This window comes from Terrapene carolina, unplaced genomic scaffold (assembly GCF_002925995.2).
Source record: "Terrapene carolina triunguis isolate 2854851 unplaced genomic scaffold, T_m_triunguis-2.0 Scaffold192, whole genome shotgun sequence".
In the NCBI taxonomy this organism is placed as follows: Eukaryota; Metazoa; Chordata; order Testudines; family Emydidae; genus Terrapene; species Terrapene triunguis.
In genome coordinates, this window is record NW_020664543.1 from 6,939,479 (window position 1) to 6,961,561 (window position 22,083).

At 37.8% G+C, this 22,083-nt stretch overlaps 1 protein-coding gene across 1 annotated transcript in view; it reads right to left on the reverse strand.

The window, feature by feature from the left end:
• The window catches only part of CEP112 (centrosomal protein 112), a 297,346-nt gene that overhangs the window by 243,410 nt on the left and 31,853 nt on the right, over window positions 1-22,083 (reverse strand). Inside the window, exons 7-8 of the mRNA XM_029912219.1 lie at window positions 13,729-13,776; window positions 13,523-13,600 (exon numbers count right to left, since the gene is read on the reverse strand). Coding sequence (XP_029768079.1) covers window positions 13,523-13,600; window positions 13,729-13,776 — 126 coding nt within the window. The remainder of the gene's footprint in view (window positions 1-13,522; window positions 13,601-13,728; window positions 13,777-22,083) is intronic.

Consider the following 22,083-nt stretch of genomic DNA (forward strand, 5'->3'; position numbering starts at 1 on the left):
CAGATTTTACATCTTTTTGTACTTATAAATTAATTAAAAATTTAGAGCCATTGTCACTTCACAATTTACATGGAGATCTGTTTCATGTCTTTCAAAAAAGAAAATATTTTTAATATTGTCATAGATTTCAACTTTAAGGGAAAATTTTTTTAAGTGAATGATTAGTTTTGTCCCTGATCAAATTTAGTAATTTAAAGTAATTTTATTCACAATAACACATCATATTAAATATTTTAAGGAATTCTTAAATGCTGCAGTGAAAGAACATTCAGTAGTTTTATTTGGAGTGACAACTGTCCCACTTCTTATACATCATGAACATTCTCTAACACTTGTAGCGAAGACACTTGAGGATCAGTAAGTGCCAAAAAGCCTGAAATGTTTAACTGTCAAAGTTAAAAATACAGTAGCAAATCTTGATAAACAGAAAAAAAACAGAGCTCTAAAATGCAAAAAATTGCATCCTCTTTAGTGCTTAAAGTTCCAATCCTGAAAGTTGATTCATCCAGGTGGAATCTTGTGCCCACACAGAATTTTATTGGCTTCAAATGGTGACAGAGGAAAAATCAGTCCAGACGGCAGGATCAGGGCCTAAGTGAAAAGTTCCAATTGGACTCAATTCTGCAAAGTGCTCAGTTCCCTCAACTCCCATTGAAGTGAGTGGCATTTGTGCATGCTCAGCCCCATGCAGAATCAAAGCCATAGTGAGTGGCAAGGCAAACAGACAATTATCCCACTACCTAAATCAAGTTACAGTAACTCCTCGCTTAACGTTGTAGTTATGTTCCTGAAAAATGCGACTTTAAGCGAAACGATGTTAAGCGAATCCAATTTCTCCATAAGAATTACATTAAAATAATGTAAATGGGGGGGGGTTAGGTTCCAGGGAAATGTTTTTCACCAGACAAAAAACTAGATAGATAGATAGATAGATAGATATACATACATACACACACAGTATAGGTTTTAAACAAACAATTTAATACTTAACTGTTCACAACTATGATGATTGTGAAGCTTGGTTGAGGTGGTGAAGTTAGAGGGTGGAAGAGGGTGGGATATTTCCCAGGGAATGTCTTGCTGCTAACTCAGTGGTTCTCAAACTTTTGTACTGGTGACCCCTTTCACATAGCAAACCTCTGAGTGTGACCCCCCCCATATAAATAAAAAATACTTTATTATATATTTAACACCATTAGAAATGCTGGAGGCAAAGCGGGGTTTGGGGTGGAGGCTGACAGCTCGCGACCCCCCATGTAATAACCTCATGACCCCCTGAGGGGTCCCAACCCCCAGTTTGAGAACCCCTGTGCTAAATGATGAACCAGCACTCAGCTGAGCCCTCAAGGGTTAAGACATTGTTGTTAATGTAACCCCACATTTACAAGGCAGCAGGAATGGAGGGGAGGGGAGATAGCATAGCAGACAGAGACAGACATACACCTTGTGTGTGGGAGAGAGAGAGATACACACTGCCCCACTCTTAAGTGCATTGTCTTTTTAAGTCGATCAGGAAGTTGAGAGAGCAGCTGCTGCCCCAGGCTCTCTCTGTCTCTCTCCCTGTCCCTACCCTGCTCTATATGGAGAAGAAGGGGTAAGGGGGGGTGTAGGAGCAGGCAGGGCCGGCGCTTCCATTTAAGCGACCTAGGCGGTCGCCTAGGACACCAGGATTTGGGGGGGCAGCATTTTGCCGCCCTTGGCGGCAATTCGGCGACGGGGGGTCCTTCCACGCTCCGGGTCTTCGGCAGCAATTCTGCAGCGGGTCCTTCAGGGGGGAGGGGGACACCCTAACATTAGCCCCCCCTGCACAGCAAGCAGGAGGCTCTGGGAGCAGCTCCAAGGCAGAGGGCAGGAGCAGCACATGGCAGTGGTGCGGGGAGGGATAGCTGCAATTGCTAGCCTGCTGGCAGCTGCTGCACAAGGAACTTAGGGGAGCGGGGAGCTGATGGGGGGCTGTCGGTCCACCCTGGTTCCAAGCCCCCACCAGCTAGCTGCAACAGGCTGCTCTTCCTGCAAGCAGTGGTCAAAGCAGGCGGCTGCCAAGACGTTAGAAGGGAGCATTGCACAACTTTAAACAAGCATGTTCCCTAAATCAGCAACGTAACAACGAAACAACTTTAACTGGGACGACTTTAAGTGAGGAGTTACTCTATTAGCCAGTTCATCTGTCACCCCAAACACTAATTAAGCAACAGAAATCCCAATGATTTCTCTATGTAGCAGAAATTAGAAAATAAACTTTAATAATAAATAAATAAACCCAGTTTCTGTGCACCAAATATAGGTACAATTGAAACCCACACATTTGCTTTTTGTTTACAAATATGATTCATTGTTTTCTAATGTGTATTTCATCAATCTCTGAGTCTTTGTTCAATTCCAGCCATCTCGGTATCTACTAAAACATCAAACTTACATTCATTTTTCACACATTTTCCACATATAGACCATTATATTGCAATTCATCTCAGAATTTCCACTCCATTTTTTTTATTATAGAAAAACTATATTGCAGATGGAAAGTAAATGTCACATATGTGGCACATACAGCATTGTTAAGAAATCTAATACCAGCAGTATCAATATTAGTAAATTATAAAAGTTACAAAGTCAGTTTGGAAAAATATTTCTCATCCTGGCTGTACATTGCCTGTAGCTCTATTATTTCAGTGCCATGCCAATCTACTACTAAAATAAGTTTTTGGTCTTACTAAGATCAACATTGAAGGGTTAAAGTAAATAAAAATTAGATTTCGTGACTTTGAAGTCAATGGGACTACTTTTGTAAGTAAAGTTTTGTAGAAACTTAGTGGGTCAGAAATAGGGTGACAGATGGCAAATGTGAAAAATCGGGACGGGGGTAGAGGGTAATTGGTGCCTATATAAGAAAAAGCCCCAAATATCGGGACTGTCCCTATAAAATTGGGCCCTCTTGTCACCCTAGTCAGAAATCACCTGAACAAGAGAGATGGTTTTGTAAAGGGAAATCATGCCTCCCCAATCCATCTGAATGCTTTGAGGGTGTCAGCAAGCATGTGGACAAAGATGATCTAATTGCTGTAACGTACTTGGACTTTCAGAAAGCTTTGACAAGATTCCACACCAAAAGGCTCTTAAGCAAAGTTAATAGTAATGGGATAAGAGGGAAGGTCCTCTCATACATCAGTAACTGGCTAAAAGATAGGAAACAAAGGGCAGGAATAAATGGTCAATTTTTACAGTGGAAAGAGGTAAACAGTGGAGTCCCACAAGAATCTGTAGTGGGACCTGCAATGTTCAACATTTTCATAAATGATCTGGAAAAGGGCATAAGCAGTGAGGTGGCAAAGATTGCAGACGTTACAAAATTGCTCAAGATAGTTAAGTCCAAAGCTGACTGAAAAGAGTTACAAAAGGATCTCATAAAACTGGGTGACTGAGCAACAAAATGGCTGATGAAATTCAATATTAATAACTGCAAAGTAATGCACATTGGAAAAAATACAGATCAACCCATCCATAAGCCATAACAGGCTTCACAACAACTCCCCTCCCACTCCTTTTACTAGACTCAGTAGAATTGGACACGCCTAAGTATGATCATCAGCCCCATTAAATGCCTAAATAGGAGTCCATAATTTATTGATTCTGCATGATAGAAATTCTAAAAAAGGGCACCCAGCCATCCATATACTTTTTACATACTTTGGCCTTGTCTGCTCACACTCTTGTATGAATTTAAAATAAACTAAACTAGTAGAAACCCTATACAGACATTTTTATTTTGGTGTACATTGTTTATTCCTAATTAGATGTAAGGTAAATGTAAGGCCTGCTCGACACAACATGGTTAGGTCTATGTAAGCTGAGTTGCATCTAGGTAGCTGTGGAAGTGTCTTCATTTAAATCTGGCTCCTGCCAATGTAAGTGCCTCTCTACGCCCATTTAGTAACACCACCTCCCCCCTCTGGTGTAGAGTCACAGTAAATATAATTAGGTTGACGCAGTGTCAGTGCACACACCACGTTGCTTATGTCAACTGTTCCAGGCTTTCAGGGGCTATCACAGAATGCCCCACACTGACAATACAATTGATACAAGTACTCCTGGTGAGGACGTGCACCGCCGACACAAGGAGCCAAGTGTTCTCACACACGCAAGCAATTTAATAACTGTAATGGCTGTATGCCAACATAAGTTAGGTTGACATAATTTTGTAGTGTAGACATGACCTAAATAAGTCTAGTTTAAATTGAAATAAGTGTCCACACAGCCTTTTTCACTGGCTTAACTAAAAGAGTTTAAAATAACATCTTAATTTAAACCAGTGCAACTCCACATGTAGACAAGTCCTGAAAAAAAATACATCATAAGAACAGCAATTTAATATAACCCACCACAAATCCCCGGCCCTTCAAAAATTCCCCACCCCTGAAATCACAATTCCCCACCATACCGTTTTCAGGTGCTTGTGGAAAACGATGAGCCTCACAATGAGACCTCTCAATCTTTGGATTTGAGCTATTTTGGATTAAAAACCAAAATGAATTCCAAAGCCAGGGGTCAAACTATTCAATTTAGGTTTGTCTGGAATAAGCAAGCTTCCTAAATCTTTCATAGAAGGTGGCCCCTGAAGAGCACCCTAAAGCTTTGTGGGGGCTGGAGCGGGCCCCTTCGACAAGTTCCTAAAGCTCATCAGGAGACTTAGGCACTCACCTTACTCCTGTACATTTCATAAGGTCTGCAGGAGTAAGGCACCTCTCATGTGGATACAGTGAAGAGACACAGGAAAGGAGGAGGGAATGCCTCTGAATATGTTACTTTCTGCAATCCTCAGGCTTTCCCCACCCACAGGTGAAACAGAAGTATTCAATAATGGAGATTATAATGTATGTATGTAAGCCATTGCATGATGATTCTCCTAATTTGAATGTCCATGTATGAGGAAAGAACTGTATTGGGACTTGGAAGATCTGGGTTTAACTGCCAGCGCTGCCACAGACTATTTATGTGATCTTGGGCAGATCACTTAAGTCCAGTGTCCTTCAGTTCACCATGTGTAAAATAGCAGAAATAATATTTCATGGATCTCACTCTTTGTCTGAATTGTCTATTTAGACTAAGGTCTAAAGTGCAAGAACAGTCTTAATGCACATGAACAGTGCATAGAAAAAGGGGCCCTGATCTTGGTAGGATATTCCAGGTGCTACTGTAAAACAAATAATTATTGTAATGCAAAAATATATAAGCTATACAGAGAAGATAAACAGAAGAAGTAGTGCAGGACTGGTACTATGTGTCTCTATTTATGATTTAAGCAAGCAACAAAGAATGAAGTTTGTGGTTGTAAAATTATTTGAATATGGATACAATGGGAGTTTAAAATAGTTAACAAGTCTATGCATAGATTTAGGGCCCCTAATTATCAGCGACTGATATGAGATTCCAGGTGTTTTACAGTTGTGTAATTTATGTGCAGAATGCACATATAGAAAATTTAACCCTGTGCAATGATTTTCTACCCCAGCTACATTTCTTCATAAATGAATACAGGTTAACACACTAAGAAGCTAAAAAAATACTCTTAATAAACTGTTTAGTAGTTTGTGATGAAACACAAAGTGCAATGCTTTTTTCCTCTCCTAGAAAAAATTCTTTTCCTTTTAAGAATAAACAAAGTTCATGAAAGATTGGTGATTGGGGCCTGAATCACATTTATATTGTATTTTCAAAGACTTTCTTTACTTTTGAATTGAAGAGAGCCTTGCAAACCTCATGTGAGCAGATGCCTTTCCTAACCTGCTCTCTAACACAGGTCACATATTAGGGAGAGTCCAAACTCAGCCCCTTGTTGGAGCTTGGTTTTATTAACACAAATATAAACAATACAGCAACAAAGATTGGCTTAAACCTTTTTGCCCAGGCTTCGGGCTCTTAAGGTTCCTCATGTGTGTTGTGTGGGTTTTTTATATATATATAAAAAACCCACACAACACACAACACATATATATGCACGCACACACACACACCCTATTATAGGAAAACAATACTGACACAGTTTATAACATTCTTGGCAAAAATATCTACTCCGTGATGTAGCCCAAAGCATAGCCATTTTAATTTTACATTTTTAAAAGCTCAGGTTAATTACAAGAGTCATCTTTTAGAATGCTGTCATCAAATTAGTTTTTATTAATTGCTCTTAATCAAGGATGCATTAAATGTCTAATTCGTATGTTTAAATATTTTCCCATGGAATAAAGCTATTAAGAGGAAGAATCAAAACCTTTATAAAGTTCATTCACACTGACCACTTCATAAAACTATTGAAAGGAGAAGCCAGACTGGTGAATCACACTGCCAGATTTAAGACCAGAGTCCCGGTATCTGGGTCCTCCAGCCAGCCTTCCCCACTGCTTGATGCATTTTTTTCCTTCACTCTTGTTCAATGTCCGTTTTCCTTGAATTATTTTTCTACCATTTTCATCTTTCTAAAATGCTTTGTTCATTTTTCTTCTATAATTCCCTCGCTTCTTTAACTTGACATTTTTATTTTAGCTGTTCTCTTTAATCTGAGTTCCAGTTTCTGTAGTCCTCCATTTCTACTCACCTTTCAACCCATTTCTTCTCTCTCCCTCTTGAATGAGGGATGGACTCTACATTTGCCAATCCTCAAAACGCAGGTCAAAGTGTCCACAAGGTGACAGAGTTACTCCGTTTTCAACATCTCAAACTCTGTAGACATTTAACTATAAAAATGTCACAGAGAGCTCTCTCCCGGTGATAAAGAGCGGCTACACAGTGCAACTTACAACGGGGCAACTGCAGCGGCAGAGATGCGCTTTTGTAAGGTGTGCAGTGTAGATGTAGCTTTATATCCTGGAACCAACATGGCGACAACTACACTGCATATTTCCCTTCCTCGTCTCACAAGTCACATATCAAGTTTCATAACATAGTTGTTACCCTGCATAGCCTTCAATAATTGCCTCATCTACAATCAAGCCATGAGCAGCACTATAGAGAATATACCGTACTTAGGCTACCTTCACAAGCCCTGTAAATACTCTTACAGTAGAATTCATGGTTGTACTATAAAAACCTTTAGATTAAAAGAATAAATAAAAGTTTGTCTCTTGATTTTTTTATTGCCAGTTATTTGCATTCTAGTAACATTAGAAAAGCAGAATGTTAAGTGACTTAAAATATTTTTGCTTCAGATCTGTTGAGCATTTATTGAGTTTAGATACTTTGCTTACTGGGGGAAAAAATCTACTGTAGAGAGATGATAAAGGTAACAAAGATAAAAAATGATCTAGCAAAGAATAAAAATGTGAAACTCAAAAAATATGGAACAGAAGAAGCCCTTTAAAGAAACACAAAGTAGTTCCAAAATGAAGTATTTTATGTCAAGTAAATTGATTGGGGGCTACCCACAACCACTAAAATAGTAGATTCATATAAATAGATTTGTTTTCTACTCCACAAGAGGTTCAAAATCAAATCTTAATAACATAGTCAGTTTTGTGTTTTTTAAAAACATAAATAAGGACTTCACTCCTTTTTTCACTCTATGGGTGGGTGGCATTCAGGATGGGTGGAGGTGAAGTTCAAAGGGAGCTTGCCTATTCCTCAAGATGAACCATTCCTGCCATCTGTTCTCAGTTGCTCTGAACTGCTGAAAACTGATCTGCCCTTGTTTCGTTGCCTCTTCCTTGTTTGAATCCAAGATTTTTCAGTGATGACAGTTTCCCAAATGGTTTAATCCATGTCAGAAGCATTGGGGGAAAAACTACTACAAACCACTGCCTGATGATGCTCATATTTGAACAACTCTGTGATGTGGTTATCATTGAAAATGGCCATGTGTTTGGCATTAGAGAGTTAAAACAGGTGCAGGGAAGGTTTATGAATGAAGGGCTAAAGGTTAAAAGCAAAAAACCACAGTTATTTTATTTAATGCTCTCCCCTTTTACCACAAAGAAGTTGAAAAAAAGCTAAATCTTTAGAAAAACTTTCCTTTGTACAGCACTACTTTTCTGTTAATATATTTCCATACTCTAAATGAAAAGGCCTCACTTTTAATTGAGCTTCACAGTCAAACTAAGAAGAAAACACATTTAAGCCTCCTGGTTAATAGTAAGCATATGGTGATTGTGAAATACTTTCTATAACCTTTCAAGTTAAAAATAGCCCACAGTACAGTACCATTAGCAAAAGGGACTGGATCCCCCACTGTGTGGTTTGCAGGAGACTTTGCAATTTCAACAGAATCACTTGTTGAGTGTTTTACAGAGGCTCTTAGTGTGAATTCCTGCAATCTACAGTTCACAATATTACTCAGCTGACATAAGTGTGCTTCTGATTAATTATTATTAATTATTTTCTATTCTACCTTTAATGAAACCCTGTCTTACCATGTCCTGGCACAATTGGTGGTTTTGAATACTGCCAATCCAAAGGACTAGGCAATACCAAAACAAGGCAGGAAAAGTGACGTCTACACAAGCCTGCTCGGTGTGACTGAGTATCGAGTTGGACTAGCAGTTGTTGATAGGGAGCAGCTTTTCAGATTAATTCCCTCATTAGTCATGGAAGTGTTGCCACCCAACCTTGCTCTTCCTCATGTCTAGGCCAAAGATTTTTTTTTCTACGGATTGTCTTTAGGATTAGCCTTCATGTACATATAAAGTTAAGACATTTCTAAGTTTTATTGTTCTTATAAACACATCCACTATCAAAGGGCGGGAGGACTGATTGTTTGCAGATGATGGCCCTATCTTTTCTAACTCTGGCTAATAGATTTGGAGTTCTATGCAGTTCTAAGTATTTATGGGTAGTTTACTGAATTACGTACTGTGCTTTAATCTTACAACAACGTAGTTTATATATTTAAAATTAAGTATGTGTAAATCTTTTTTTGTTTTGCATTTTTTAAACATGTCATGGAATTTGCTTTCCCCCAACTTGGTCCACTGGCTCTAAAGAAATTAACTTTCTGGACAATGTGCAAGGCCCATCTTTTTTCTTATGAATTTGGGGAAGGAGTGCTGAATGGGGGCAATTTGTTTCATTATATTTACTGTTTTTGTCTGATGCTCACGTAATTATTATGGTGAGCTGAGCAGCTTGCTACAAAATACAAGGTATTTATTTTATATAGACAGTCTTTACACAAGAGAGCCCAGAGCATAGAGTAGACTGATATTTTATAAACTCAAAATAAATGAATAAAATATAATAACATCAATAGGACTGCTAAGATTTGTTAAGACAAGCAGGATTTGGCATGTTAAGGTAAAATACATAAAATATGAATTTTAAAAAGGGGATGAGGGAAGAAAGACAAACATTTTATAAAAAAAGGCTATAAAGTACAAATGTGCAGATTTTTAAAAGTTAACCAAAAATCATCACATTTTCAAGGGTATTTATTTTAGTCAGATGAAAGTGGTGTTCTCAGATTTGAATACGTTGCTTTGAAAAAAAACTGTATATGCAGAATAGGTTTCACGCCCATCATTCTAGTCATATAATAAGAGTTCTGCTGTACTGTTTGTAAGGAGCATTACTGCATGGGGGATGGGAGGGAGGGTATCACAAAACAATTATCATGGGGTTACTTAGCAAAAGAGTCAATTCTTTTTTGGGCCAGGATGTTTACAGGACACATTCCAAGCTACCCACCAACTCACAATGCATTTTCAAACTTCTCAGAGAAGACACAAAAAATAAAAGCACTCCATGTAGAGTGCACACACACAAACCCAGGGTGTGGAAACCCACAAAACCCACACAAAAAATAATTCAAAATGAATCTTAGATGCAATAAATGAACAGGTTCACAGCTTTCTCTCTTTCAGTGCTCAAACATGGTAGCATTCAGATGTTTATTCCAGTACCACGTCATCTTAAAAACCAAAGATCTCACTACATGCAAGACATAATTAAAAGTGACCATTTCCTCTTAATTATTCACGTAACATATTCTAAAGAAAAAATTACTAGAACAGCATTCAATAATAAACGTCCAAAAATAATATGGAATCAAAACTGGAGTAAAAAGCAGGTGGATCTAACATATGCAAACTACCATTATGATAACAAAAAATTGTTTTGTTTTTTCCTTTGATATAACATGAAAAGACCTGGACATGGATACAAAACATCTCCTATCGTCTCACAAAATGCCAGCCATTTCTGATGAAGGATAATAAAAGAAACATAGTTGAGAAAAACTGGATTTACACCAGCTAAGGTTCTAGACATCACTGGTTAACGATCAATATCCTGTTTATTATAGTGTCATTAAGAAATGCCCCCGCCACCAAACAAGGGGTGAGGTTTTCTGTTGGACCAGCAGGAGATGGACACGGTAGGGCTCTTTTCAGGGTCTGGAGGGTGGGGACACATAGAAAGTATGCCTTCCTGGGCACACAGGAAAAGCATGAACAGGGGTAGGTGATTGTGACCCAAGGACCTCTTGATGGCAACTGGCAGAGGGAACAGGGGTGCATAAAGGTTACAGGCATCCCCTGGGTCTGGTATTTACATTCTAGTTCACCAAAGAGTGTCATGGAAGATTTCTCCTGAAAGCCTGTGTCACAGTGGTCATCAAAATTTTTGAGAAATGTATGCATGGATAATATGTAAGGAGATTATGTATATATACACATACATATACTTATATAAGGCAGGTCATGCACAGGCAACGTGCCTTGAGACAGACTCCACCAGAACAGGAGGTAGGAGACATTTATCTCCCTAGCCAACCATTGTGTATTGTGTCTTACAATAGAAGACAATTAGCATACTGAATCAAATGCTAATGAAAAAACTGAGGGGACTTCAGAAGGAAAATTAACAGGAATAGGTAAACAGCAAGGTGAAAATCCTGTTTTATAAGTGAAGAAATAAAGGACTGGTCTGATATATCTGGGGTGCAGAAAGATGCTTTGGCATCCTTGATTCTATCCTTCCTCTGGGAAGGCAAGTAGCCAGTGGGCTAATCTCATGAAAAGAGTCTCAGCCATCCTGAAAAATGCTCTGAGAAAGACTTTGAGGTAAGTAGTACCTTATTAGACAAGAGGACATCTTGTTAGTTGAGTTTAGGCTCTAAAATGTATGTTCTGATATTATATGTCACCCTTTGTTTCCAATGTTTCTGTTGGCTATCATTTGACTCTCTGTTCTTTGTTAAATAAACTTAGTCTTGTTTTCACTATACACATATGTAAGTGCTGTGTGTTAAGCAGAGATGGGGTCTAAGGTATAACTAGTAAGTTGTACTGCACTGTTCCTTTGTGAGCAGGTGTAATAATTCTGTGAGTGTTCAGTGGATAAGGAGCTGGACACCACGGGGTGACGCTCAGAGGACTCAGGGGTTGGAGTGTGCCTATCGTTAGCCTGCATGAGGGACAGCAGAGTCCACGCGGTCTGGGGGGGAGCGCTTGTGTTGCCTGTGACTGGGACATTAGGGAGCTGACCCCTGGAAGATACAGACAAGGCTTCCCCAAGTTAAGCAGAGGTGGTAGCAAGGTGCCTGAGTACCCCTGGGCAGTATCACAGCGATACCTCTCAAGCTTTGATTGACCTGTTCAGGGCAGGCAGGAGCAGCTGACTGGTTCATGCAGCTCCTCCCTCTGGGGGAATAAGAGGCCCTCTCCTGGATGTGAGCTACAAGCCAGCCCACAAAGCATGCACTCGCCCAAACTCACCCTGTTTTGTAGTTGCCTGGCTAGAAGCCCTGGTCCACCATGGGCCTACCCAGATTGCCTTTTCAGGGTCAGGAAGAGGAAGGGATTTTCCCATTGTATAAAATAGGCCAATATCCAATAGAGTGGAAAGGGAGGTTATTTGTTTGCTTTTTAAAACTCTCCCCAGCCTGAGGACCTGTTTGGTTAGTTAGAATTTAAAATGGAAAATTATAAAAATGGTTCAACTAGCAGTCAGCATCCAGTGCTGGCAGGCTAAGTGTAAACACAAGCACAGCATCCAGGAAGCCAATGGCATCTAACCCAGTTGTTCTCAGAGCAGCGGGTAATTGAGTCTCACATAGACTGAGTCACCTCCATCTGCATTTCTCATCCCACACACAAATGGTTTGGGATTCCAGCTCAAGTGTCAAATTCCCAGTTACAGGCTATCCAGGGGTTAGGCATAGGATCAGCAAACTCCACTATCCCACACTGGACTCAAATAATTGCCTGATAGCTCGAGGGCAAAGGGGTAGGGTAGAGGAGACAGTTGCCCTCCCACGCACCCCAGTATGTTATTTTAATGAATAAAATTTGCAGCCTGCTACTTTTATCTCACACACCATGTCTGTATCTCACACACCATCTGATGCATGGCCTGATCGATGAAAATTGAATACTGTAACTTCCCACAAACAAAACAACAACATGAGAACAGAACTGTGGGATATTTAGGCTGAAGTAATGTACATGTTTTATGGATCTCAAACTCTTAGCTGAAGGTTTGGAAGTTTAACCCTCAGAATATTTTCAAATTGCTAGTCTAGCAGCTTCTTAGGCTGACAGAGCATAATAGAATGCACAGTATTTGCCTAGTCTCCAAGTTGCTAACATGCATCAGTGAAATAGAATATGTACAGCTGGAATGGCAAAGATGTCACAATAATATAGGTACAAGCATGTCATAAAAAGATTTCCCTGTTACAGTATTAAAGGATTTGGTTTTATAGTACAAGGAATAATGTGCCCCACATTGTACATAATAAGACTGTAAATTCCATCCAGGGGCTCTGGTGAAGATATCAGCCATAAGAGCAAAGCTTGAGTGCTTTGTTCATGACACCAGAATCCATTATACCCCTAATTTATGTTCATAGGAAGTGATACATTATTTAATACATTACATATTTTCAAAAATAATTCTTACAGCCTAGGTCTCTTGTCCACTGCCCACATCCCATGACACCTTTCTCCTTCAGCCTTCCAATATATTCCAGATATCATTCCTCAAGATAGTTTGGTGGGAGTTAGGGAAAGGAAGAAGGAAGCTGTTGATGTTTATGCTATATATAAATTTCCAAAAGCACATATTTTGTATGTACTGACATGAATTAAAATAGAGTGGTCGCCCTTCAGAACACTGGCAAATTCTACTGAAGTCAAACAGATACAGTTACTAGAATCTGTATTATACTGTAATTTAACAGGACTAATCACACGGGTAAAATTAATAATGTGTAAGTGTTTGCAGGACCAAAGGAAATTAATTGACATTTTTAAGGGCTACCAATGTACAGTTTTTCTTTAAATATTGAGGGTGTAATTTTTTCCTAAATTGTTGTAAAATAAATTATTTGCTTAGCACAAACTCAGTGACCTTGAAGTATATTGTCTTAAGCAAGGTTTCCAGTGTATCCATAGTTACACTGCTATACATATACTGTTTTTATTACATACCCTCTCTTCTTAGAAAGAACAGAGATTGCTGATCAAACCATCACTTATTTCACTAGAAAGAAATTTTTTTTAGGACATTTAAAGATCCAGATACTTGAGAAGTATCTTACCTCTTTTTCGTGCATGCGAAACAGTGACTGTTCATCCCGAAACGTGCTAATTTTTCCCAAGCCCATTTTGGGTGTCATCTATTGAATGAGAAAGATCATATTTAAAGTTCAAAGCATTACCTTGAGGAGAATCATTCTCAAGTGAAAAATATAAAAGGCAACATGCAGTCTACCTCCATAAATCATCAAGGGAATATAACACCTACCAGAGACAGAGGTATGGGCTTCTCTCGCAAATATCTTGGATTTTCTAGCTGGAAAACAAGACATTATACAACAGCAGCTTACTGATCATGTGACATAGCTTTTCATCATTATTTCTTATAAAATAACTTTAAAAAACTATGGCCACATTTTACAAAAGTAGATGTAAATGCAAATATACTTTGTTAGCTTCAGTGGAGTTAATCTGGCTTTTCACTGGTTAAGCTGAGAGAAAAATTCAACGTAGTGTTTTTTCCAAAAAATATAATTGACTACAATATAACTACACAAACAACGATCATATATGGAACTCATTGTAAAAAGAAAAATTCATTAAAAGTACTGTATAATTACAGCGGCCCTTTCAATCACAAACTTTAAGAACTGCATTTGAAACACAGTGCACAAACCACTTCCTCTATCAGACAGCTATAGCTCACTTAATTTTCTCTAATTATGAGATTCAAACATCACATCACACAGAATGCATAACATCCAGGAAATGCTTTCAGGAATATAATCTGTCAAATGTGGTATGAAGATTTGAAATGAAAATGTGATTGCAATACACATCTTACAACATTAAGTCCTTTATTTTTAGAGAAGATTAAACTGATCTATCAGGCATGGCAAATACGAAATATATCAAGAGTGCTTGCCACTTTTTTGAATTTAGAAATGAAAGAAGGAGGCTTAATCTCCCTGTAATTTCAATCTGACACAGTATTCTTCTTTCCTGTCCTAAAATATTATGTTGTATTCTTATGTGCTGCTGAAGAGTTGTCATATATCACCCCAGAGGTGGCTATAGTTCAAAGATGTGCAATGTCAGCATATTTTACACACACAGTAACGTTTTTAAACATTCTAGGTTCCATTTGGATGAAAGGTGCTATATACATTCAAGATCATCATTATAGCCAAGCCAATAGTTTAAAACATTAAACCCTTTTTCTAAATAACCCATCACTATTTACCTTGCAGGAATTTATTATAGCAGACCAACCAGACCTTCTTTTAAACAAAGTTTCCGGTATTATTTAATGTGCATCACTGTATTTCAGAAAGAAAAATCAAAGTTCAACTTTTTACAATGACCACATCCACTTATTAAAATAATGAGGACATTATTTCCTTGCTATCCATTTTCATCATAAAAACCATGATTGTACATTTAAATAAGTGCAGTCAGGGCTTTCCAAAAATATTCCAGCATAATGGAATTGAAGGGACACCATCACCTTATGAAACTACCGATTCATATTGGGTTGACAGCAGATATGAACAGACAAAGGTGAACAAAAGAGACCATCGTATCCTTGGTGTAAGGAAAGGAGATCAAATGAAATTAGCGTGGTAGAGAAAGTGAGAGAAAACAAGGGAGAAAGAAAAGGAAAGCAGGAGGAGACTGAAGGATGAGGAGAAATGAAAAAAGAGCAAGCACAGAAGTTAAAAAAACAGAAAACTTAATAGAAGGAGCAGGAGAGGGAGAGACAAAAGCTGCAGCTCCAATGACAAACTTTGGAACCATAATCCTCTGCTTCTTCATAATGTCTTGTCCCTACCCATAACCTCACCCTGCCAAATCCTCCCCACCAGCGTGGATCTAGGATTGAGCAGAGAGCCCTCCATAGGTTCCAAGGGATAAGGCACTCTTGGCCCCATAGCTATTTTGGGGGGGCTGAACCTACATACTCTAAGCTTCAATTAACCTCAAGGAAAGTTATGAGGAAACTAGGAATGCAGGATCAGGCTTCAAGGGTGTAAGTGCTTTTTAAACGTCCCACACTTTTCACATAAATTGTAAACAATTTTTCTTAGCTTTTTAAAGATAAAAGTTGTTAAAGATTTACAACCAATTGACATAATTTATTTGGGCATGAAACGCAATGATTTTCAGCATTGCTTAATTTCAGCACCACTTTGAATAAGGAAGGTATACGCTAGTTGTTTACAAAAGTGGGGGGGGAAATGTGGCTCTAATACGTTCTATGGCGTAAGTCTTACATTTTCTGATTTTGTAACAGCAGCCAGATGTGCTTTGAAGTTAAATGTTCCCACTTTGTTACTTGTTGTGGATTAAATCCACTTAAAATGATCTGTAAACATTTAATGTCTCAACATTCATTCCTTTCATGCTAGTCTTCTGCAAAACTTCTTGTTCTCAAAATTATACCACATTAAAGGAGGAATATCACAGTGAAGAGTGCCCCAAAAAGGGGGGGGGACTTGTATTTGTGAGAAACATGCAAATTTAAAAATAAGAAGTCAAAGGTTGAAGACAAATCAAACCACATATGTATGATGTAGAAGGTTTGCCATGTGTCGAATAGTAAATCACATGATAAATTTTTTTGGCTATGAAGCAAGTAAAATACATCTTTACTTGACATACAGTTTAACTCTCATTTGCAAATACCCTTAGTACAAACTGACTTTTCAAACATTTTTTGTAGAAAAGGTTTTGGATTCTTCTATTCTGCCCATTAGTCAGTCAAACAATTATACAGGCAACAGAGCACGTTTTGTTTTGTGAAATTTAGTTTGGTCACCTTAAAACACTTGAGCCCCCATAAGCCAAGAGGTCGATGGTGGGAAAGCTAAGGGGGGCACCCGTTTAAAAAACACTCAGAACAAAGAGGGGGGGAAAACTATGGAAACTATCCCCTTTTTCAAAATTAGTGGAGCTGTGGGGCAGGGCAGAAAATCAGCACATCAGCAAGAAAGAGCAATTCAGTCAAACTGTCAAATTTCAGCTGGATTTTCCATAACACTTTCAGCTCTATATCCACTAATACCTATAATTTAAAGCAACCGATACATGCTTCAGGAAAAATGTCAACCCACAACACACTTGATTCGGAAAGTTGTTTTCTGTTTGATCAGCTGATAAAGATAATCCACTTTACCTTGTTGTGCGCTATCACACTACAGTCCATAGCCTTTAAAAAGATATGTTCTGTATTTCACTGGGTATTGAAATTACTTTTTATACTTCTATAAACAAAAGACATGTTAAATCTGGTAAAAACTTTCCATGGCATGTTTCATCCATTTACTAAAATGTGTTTTTACACCTCTTAATAAAGCAGTGACCTACTATCTATGGGCCTGAACCAAAGCCGCTCAACATAAAAAATTTTTTTAAAAAGGCTTCCACTCACTAATTCCACTGATTCAGGCCCCAATTACCTTATACAAACCAACATTTTTGTTCTAATCTGGACACTGTTGTCAAAAGGTCAATATAGAGAGACGCTGTATCAGCTATACTGTGAAACCTTACTCATCCACTTTAAGTCATCAATATGACAAAGCACAGAGAACCATAGCTGCAAATAAACCCCACATAAAACCAGCGGACACTGTTCAATGTTTTTGCTAAATATTTGTATACCAACATGTACATAAATGATTACATATTTATTTTTATTTTTTACTTCCTATGGCAAGATACTGTTGTAAAAAAAAAAAAAAAAAAAAAATACATATTTAATTTTATTTTTTACTTACAATAGCAAAATAAAAAAAAAAAAAAAAAAAGTACATATTTAATTTGGGTTTTGCTCTGGAATTTCTATTTAATGCCTGGAATATTACCCCACCCTAGATGGTCATGCAGGACAGTAAAGTGAAGTAAGCACACATGCGTACACACATACTGCATTACCGCAAGCATATGCACCCAGTAGTCCTCCACTTCCCACTACCTCAGGCAGGTGGGTAGGGAGGGGAAAGACAGGGGAAGACAGTGGATGGAACCAAGGCTCCGTCCCTGTAATGCATTAGCCAACAGAGTGGAGCTGGCATGATGGAGGAATTAAACTGCACTAAGGAGACTTCCCGCAAAAGCAAAGAGGAAGCAGGAAAGGAAATGTGATTCTGAGCATCAGCTCCTTCCACAGGGCTTCTCCTGGGTAGGCACAGCTGCACACCATTCCTTATACGAAGTTTAGCATGAGGCTCAATCTAACCCTAAATATATAAAATTATAACCAGGGTCCCTATTCCTTTTAAACAGCAAATATCACAGAAATGGCTACGTATCAGGACTCAATCTTCCCGCTCCTCCCCTGCATCATATTTTGTTCTTTGGAAGCCACTTATTAAGGAATACTTTGAAAACTAAAATAATACAGGACTTATTGCAGTTCAATACTAGAATTGAAAGGCAACTTTTAAGATTTAGGAAAAAAACATTTGAATCAGCAAGCTTGCTGCACATTTCCCTGTAAGCTTCTTCAAAGAGAAAAATATCTTTGGTTTTCAAAACAAGGATGGAAAAACACACATGAAAGAGTTAAGAACACTTATGATTTTGAAATGGTAAACAACTAAACTGAACCTTGACCTGAGTTCTTACTTTAATCTAACAAACCCAGTCAGCCAGCATGTTTGCTACAGAAACAAATGCTGAATAGTTTCAGGAAATTTAAGTATGGACATTCTTATCTAACATTGTGATTTGTAGTGAAGTACACTCTCAGATTGCTGCTGCAGTCTTGGAGGAAGGACATTAAAGGACTTGAAAACTGTTTGTCAGCATGAAAGTTGAATTTATTTTTTGAAGTCACATCACCACTTGGAGTTCACTGTGGGAAAGTTTTTACAGTGGTGCTGCCCTCCAACATCACAATATATACAGTAGGTATGTTTACAATAAGCAACAGAGAGAAACTACGAAAACCAAACAAAAGAAAGGACATGGCTTGTACAGAAATAGTCGAGTTTAACTGGAATAGAGAGACAAGAAGGAAGATCTGAGCCAAGTACCCAAGAAACTTCAGGCATACATTGCACTATTGCTGAAGCCACCCAAGAATTCGCCATAATTTTATCTACTTTAAACTTGTAGGACAGCTATATTCCTTCTGGACAAAGATAGATAGATCTTTGATGCACAGATCTCCTTTGGCAGCCAGTCAATGCTGCCCCTCTACCACAGCCAGAAGGGTCTCTAGAGAAAGAAATACACAGTGCCCTTGCCCCCAAATTCCCAGGACTAAGCGCATTCAGCCCAAATTACGCCTTCTACAAAAGAGGGTGCAAGTGCAATGGACTTGAACGGAAATTGTGTCCACATTCAGCAGGGCTGACTTTGGTCCACTGTTTCTACAGTCCTGCCCAGATGGAAAGCAAGAGATTATGGATCAGGTTTACATAAGAACGATCAGACTAAAGGTCCATCTAGCCCAGTATGCTGTCTTCCGACAGTGGCCAATGCCAGATGCCCGAGGGAAGAAACAGAACCATCAAGTGATCCATCCCCTGTCGCTCATTCCCAACATCTGGCAAACAGAGGTTAGGGACCACAATCTCCGCCCATCCTGGCTAATAGCCATTGATGGACCTTTAGATTTTCAAAATTGATTTTGAGTCCCAATTTCATACACCTTAAAGGGGCATAATTTTCAGAAAATGCAAAGCTCCCACTTCTGAAAATAAGGACACTTCCAGACATCTCCATTTGGGCACTCAAAACCTGGGACAACCAAAACCACTACTTATTTTTGAAAATCTTGGCCCAGATCTTTGAAAATATGAAGAAATACAAAATATATTGAAGTAAAGAAATTATTAAACATTAGTCCAGCTATTACAGAATTTAATGGATGGTTCTCCTATCAGAGGACTTCATTTTACTGATCAGACTAGGCACTTTATAATGTGGTTTTACACATGCTGTAAAGCAGCAAGAACATTTCATTTTAGATGGGTTTTCTGAAAGATTCAATGCACTAACATTTTAGCATAAATTTGAAAAGAAAATTATGTTAATCACTTAATTATCATACCTATTGTATTCTATATACATAGTACAATAATTATATTTATAATTATTTCAAATATAAAACAATTAGACTAGTCCACTACTCTAAATGCTGCCCCCACCAGGAACACCTGTTTAATTATGAGCTCTGTAAGCATTGTAGAGAAACACATTTATCCCCAGGAAGAATGAAAAGCCTCACATCCCTTTCCAGCTAATTACTTTGAGGAACCCAGGAAATAGTCTTGCTGGACTCAAGCAATTTATGTTTCATTTCTCCCAGAAGAAAAAAAATTAAGCAGTGGATCCTAAGTCATTTTTCTATCCCTTTCTTCCACCGTCCAACCTAAGAAAATTTAATGTAAATCACTGACCAAAGAATTTCTTAGGCAGTCCTTTTTAATTCTTTATTATAAGAGAATCTTACACATGAGAAATTCTTTGAGATGAGACTTAAAATCAAGGTCCTGAGCACTTTTTATTAAAGATCCCATGGCATAGTACGTTTGATAAACGTTGGGAGTTAATCCATTTTTAGTTGGATAAATTCCAATGCAAAAAAAATAATCAAAGCATACCTTGCCTCACTAAAATTCTCTTCCAATTTCAATTGGATACAATATTTGTGTGCATTTCCTTTCCTGAACTATTGTGTTGTATTTCCATCACACATCAAAGAGCCACCATAGCATACTTCAGAATTGGCTCCACTCAGTGGTAGATGAAATGCTATCTCAGGGATATGGTGAAGCCTATTTCAGTGTTTACAAATTGCCCTGGGGGCTCTGGATGAAAGAAGTTACAAAAGTATCCATTTGTTAATACTAGTTCAGTTATACTGTATAAATATTATTTCTCACATTGATGTTTTATTGTCCATATAGATTCTCTCACACAGGAATTCTTTTCACTCTAGAAAGTTAACCAACAACTTTGCTTACATCAGAGAAAAGCAATAAAAAATTTCCAAAGGTAATATAAACAGTTACATTTAATTTAAAGGAAAAGAAGTTTGCTTTATAAATTATTTTACTCTCAATCGATAAGCAATTTTTCTAAAACAAAACTAAAAACAAGGTCTGATCACTCGCAATGTATATTAAAATTTGTGATAGAATACCTACGGTCTTTAGGCTGCTGTATACTCTAGAATTAAAAAAAATATTTTTAACAGATTCTAAAATAAATTACAAAAATGACAAAACGAGTTCAAAGTAGCTGCAACATAATTGGAGATTTGAACTCAACTAATCTTACAGAAGGAAAACTTTTTTCCTTCAAAACAGCAATACAGTAGATTTTTTTTTCTGCATGACTAATTCAACTTCAAGGCAGCAAAACTTAATCAAGGACAGTCCCATATCAATTTAGATAAAACTCAATAAAGGCTCAGACAGAGACTATTATAATGTATTTAAAAGTCATCTTACATTAGTGTTCCATTTATGAAAGGCAAAATTTATCAAGATCAAAAGCCTACTTTTCAAATGTGTCCAAACATGACTAGAATCTAAAGAGCTAAAATAATATAATGTGTGATAGGGATATTCAAGTATGCTCTAAGACAAATGGGGCAATAGTGTTACTAGCAAGAAGCAACAAAAGCTCAGCAATGTGACACTTTTTGATACAATAGATGTTTAAATATTTTTCTTGTAGAGGAAGACATTGTTGATATCATAAAGATACTTTGAAGCTTTCATATCATAACACTTGTTAAGCATTAACCTCTCCATTTGGTTCGGAAATCATAAACACTGACTTCCCTAAACAAAGCATTTCATGATAGTTCTGATAAGAAGCCATATTCTGCAATAAAAATACATAATCAAATAATAAATAAAATAAAAGTAGAGTCAATCAGGCCCATGAATCAAAAAACATACAAGACAATATTTGGAAGCGGTGTTAAATTTCAGATCTGACCTTATAAATGTACTATTGCAAACACATTCTAAATTCCATATTCTTCCCATATAACTAGACACAACAAATAAAAAGGCAAATCTGCTAAAACTGTACTAACAGTCAAAAATCTAGAAAAGAATTCAGACTACCAGTTTAGACTTGACTTAGCCAGAAACAAGAAGTTACAAGCACTTAGCAGCTCAGCATCAGGCCTTTATTTATTGATCCTATTTTTTACATATACTCAGAACTTATATGTTGATAAGACTGAGATGAGGATACTTTCCTTATACTGTCAATGATTCCTCGTTGGAAAAATCAGCCCTCAGGCCCATTGTAAATGGACTCTCAGAAAACAGCTGCAACAGATAAGGACATTTTCCTTCTCTGAAGCAATTCTCACACCACAGTGATCCATTTCTTTACAATCTCAAGATTACTGCAAGATGCGCAACCTGGCGGTACTTTCAAAAAGGGGTAGAATGCAAGTAACTTGGACTGTTAATGGGGAAAGCTGTTAGACATGCCACACCAGCACTTACTTTGTGCTCCATTCCTGCTTCCTATTCATTTTCTTGTGCAGTCTAAGGGTATGTCTACACTAGGAGAGTAGTTCGATTTCACTTAAATCGAATATGTGGAATCGATATTGCAAAGTCGAACGTGTGTGTCCACACTA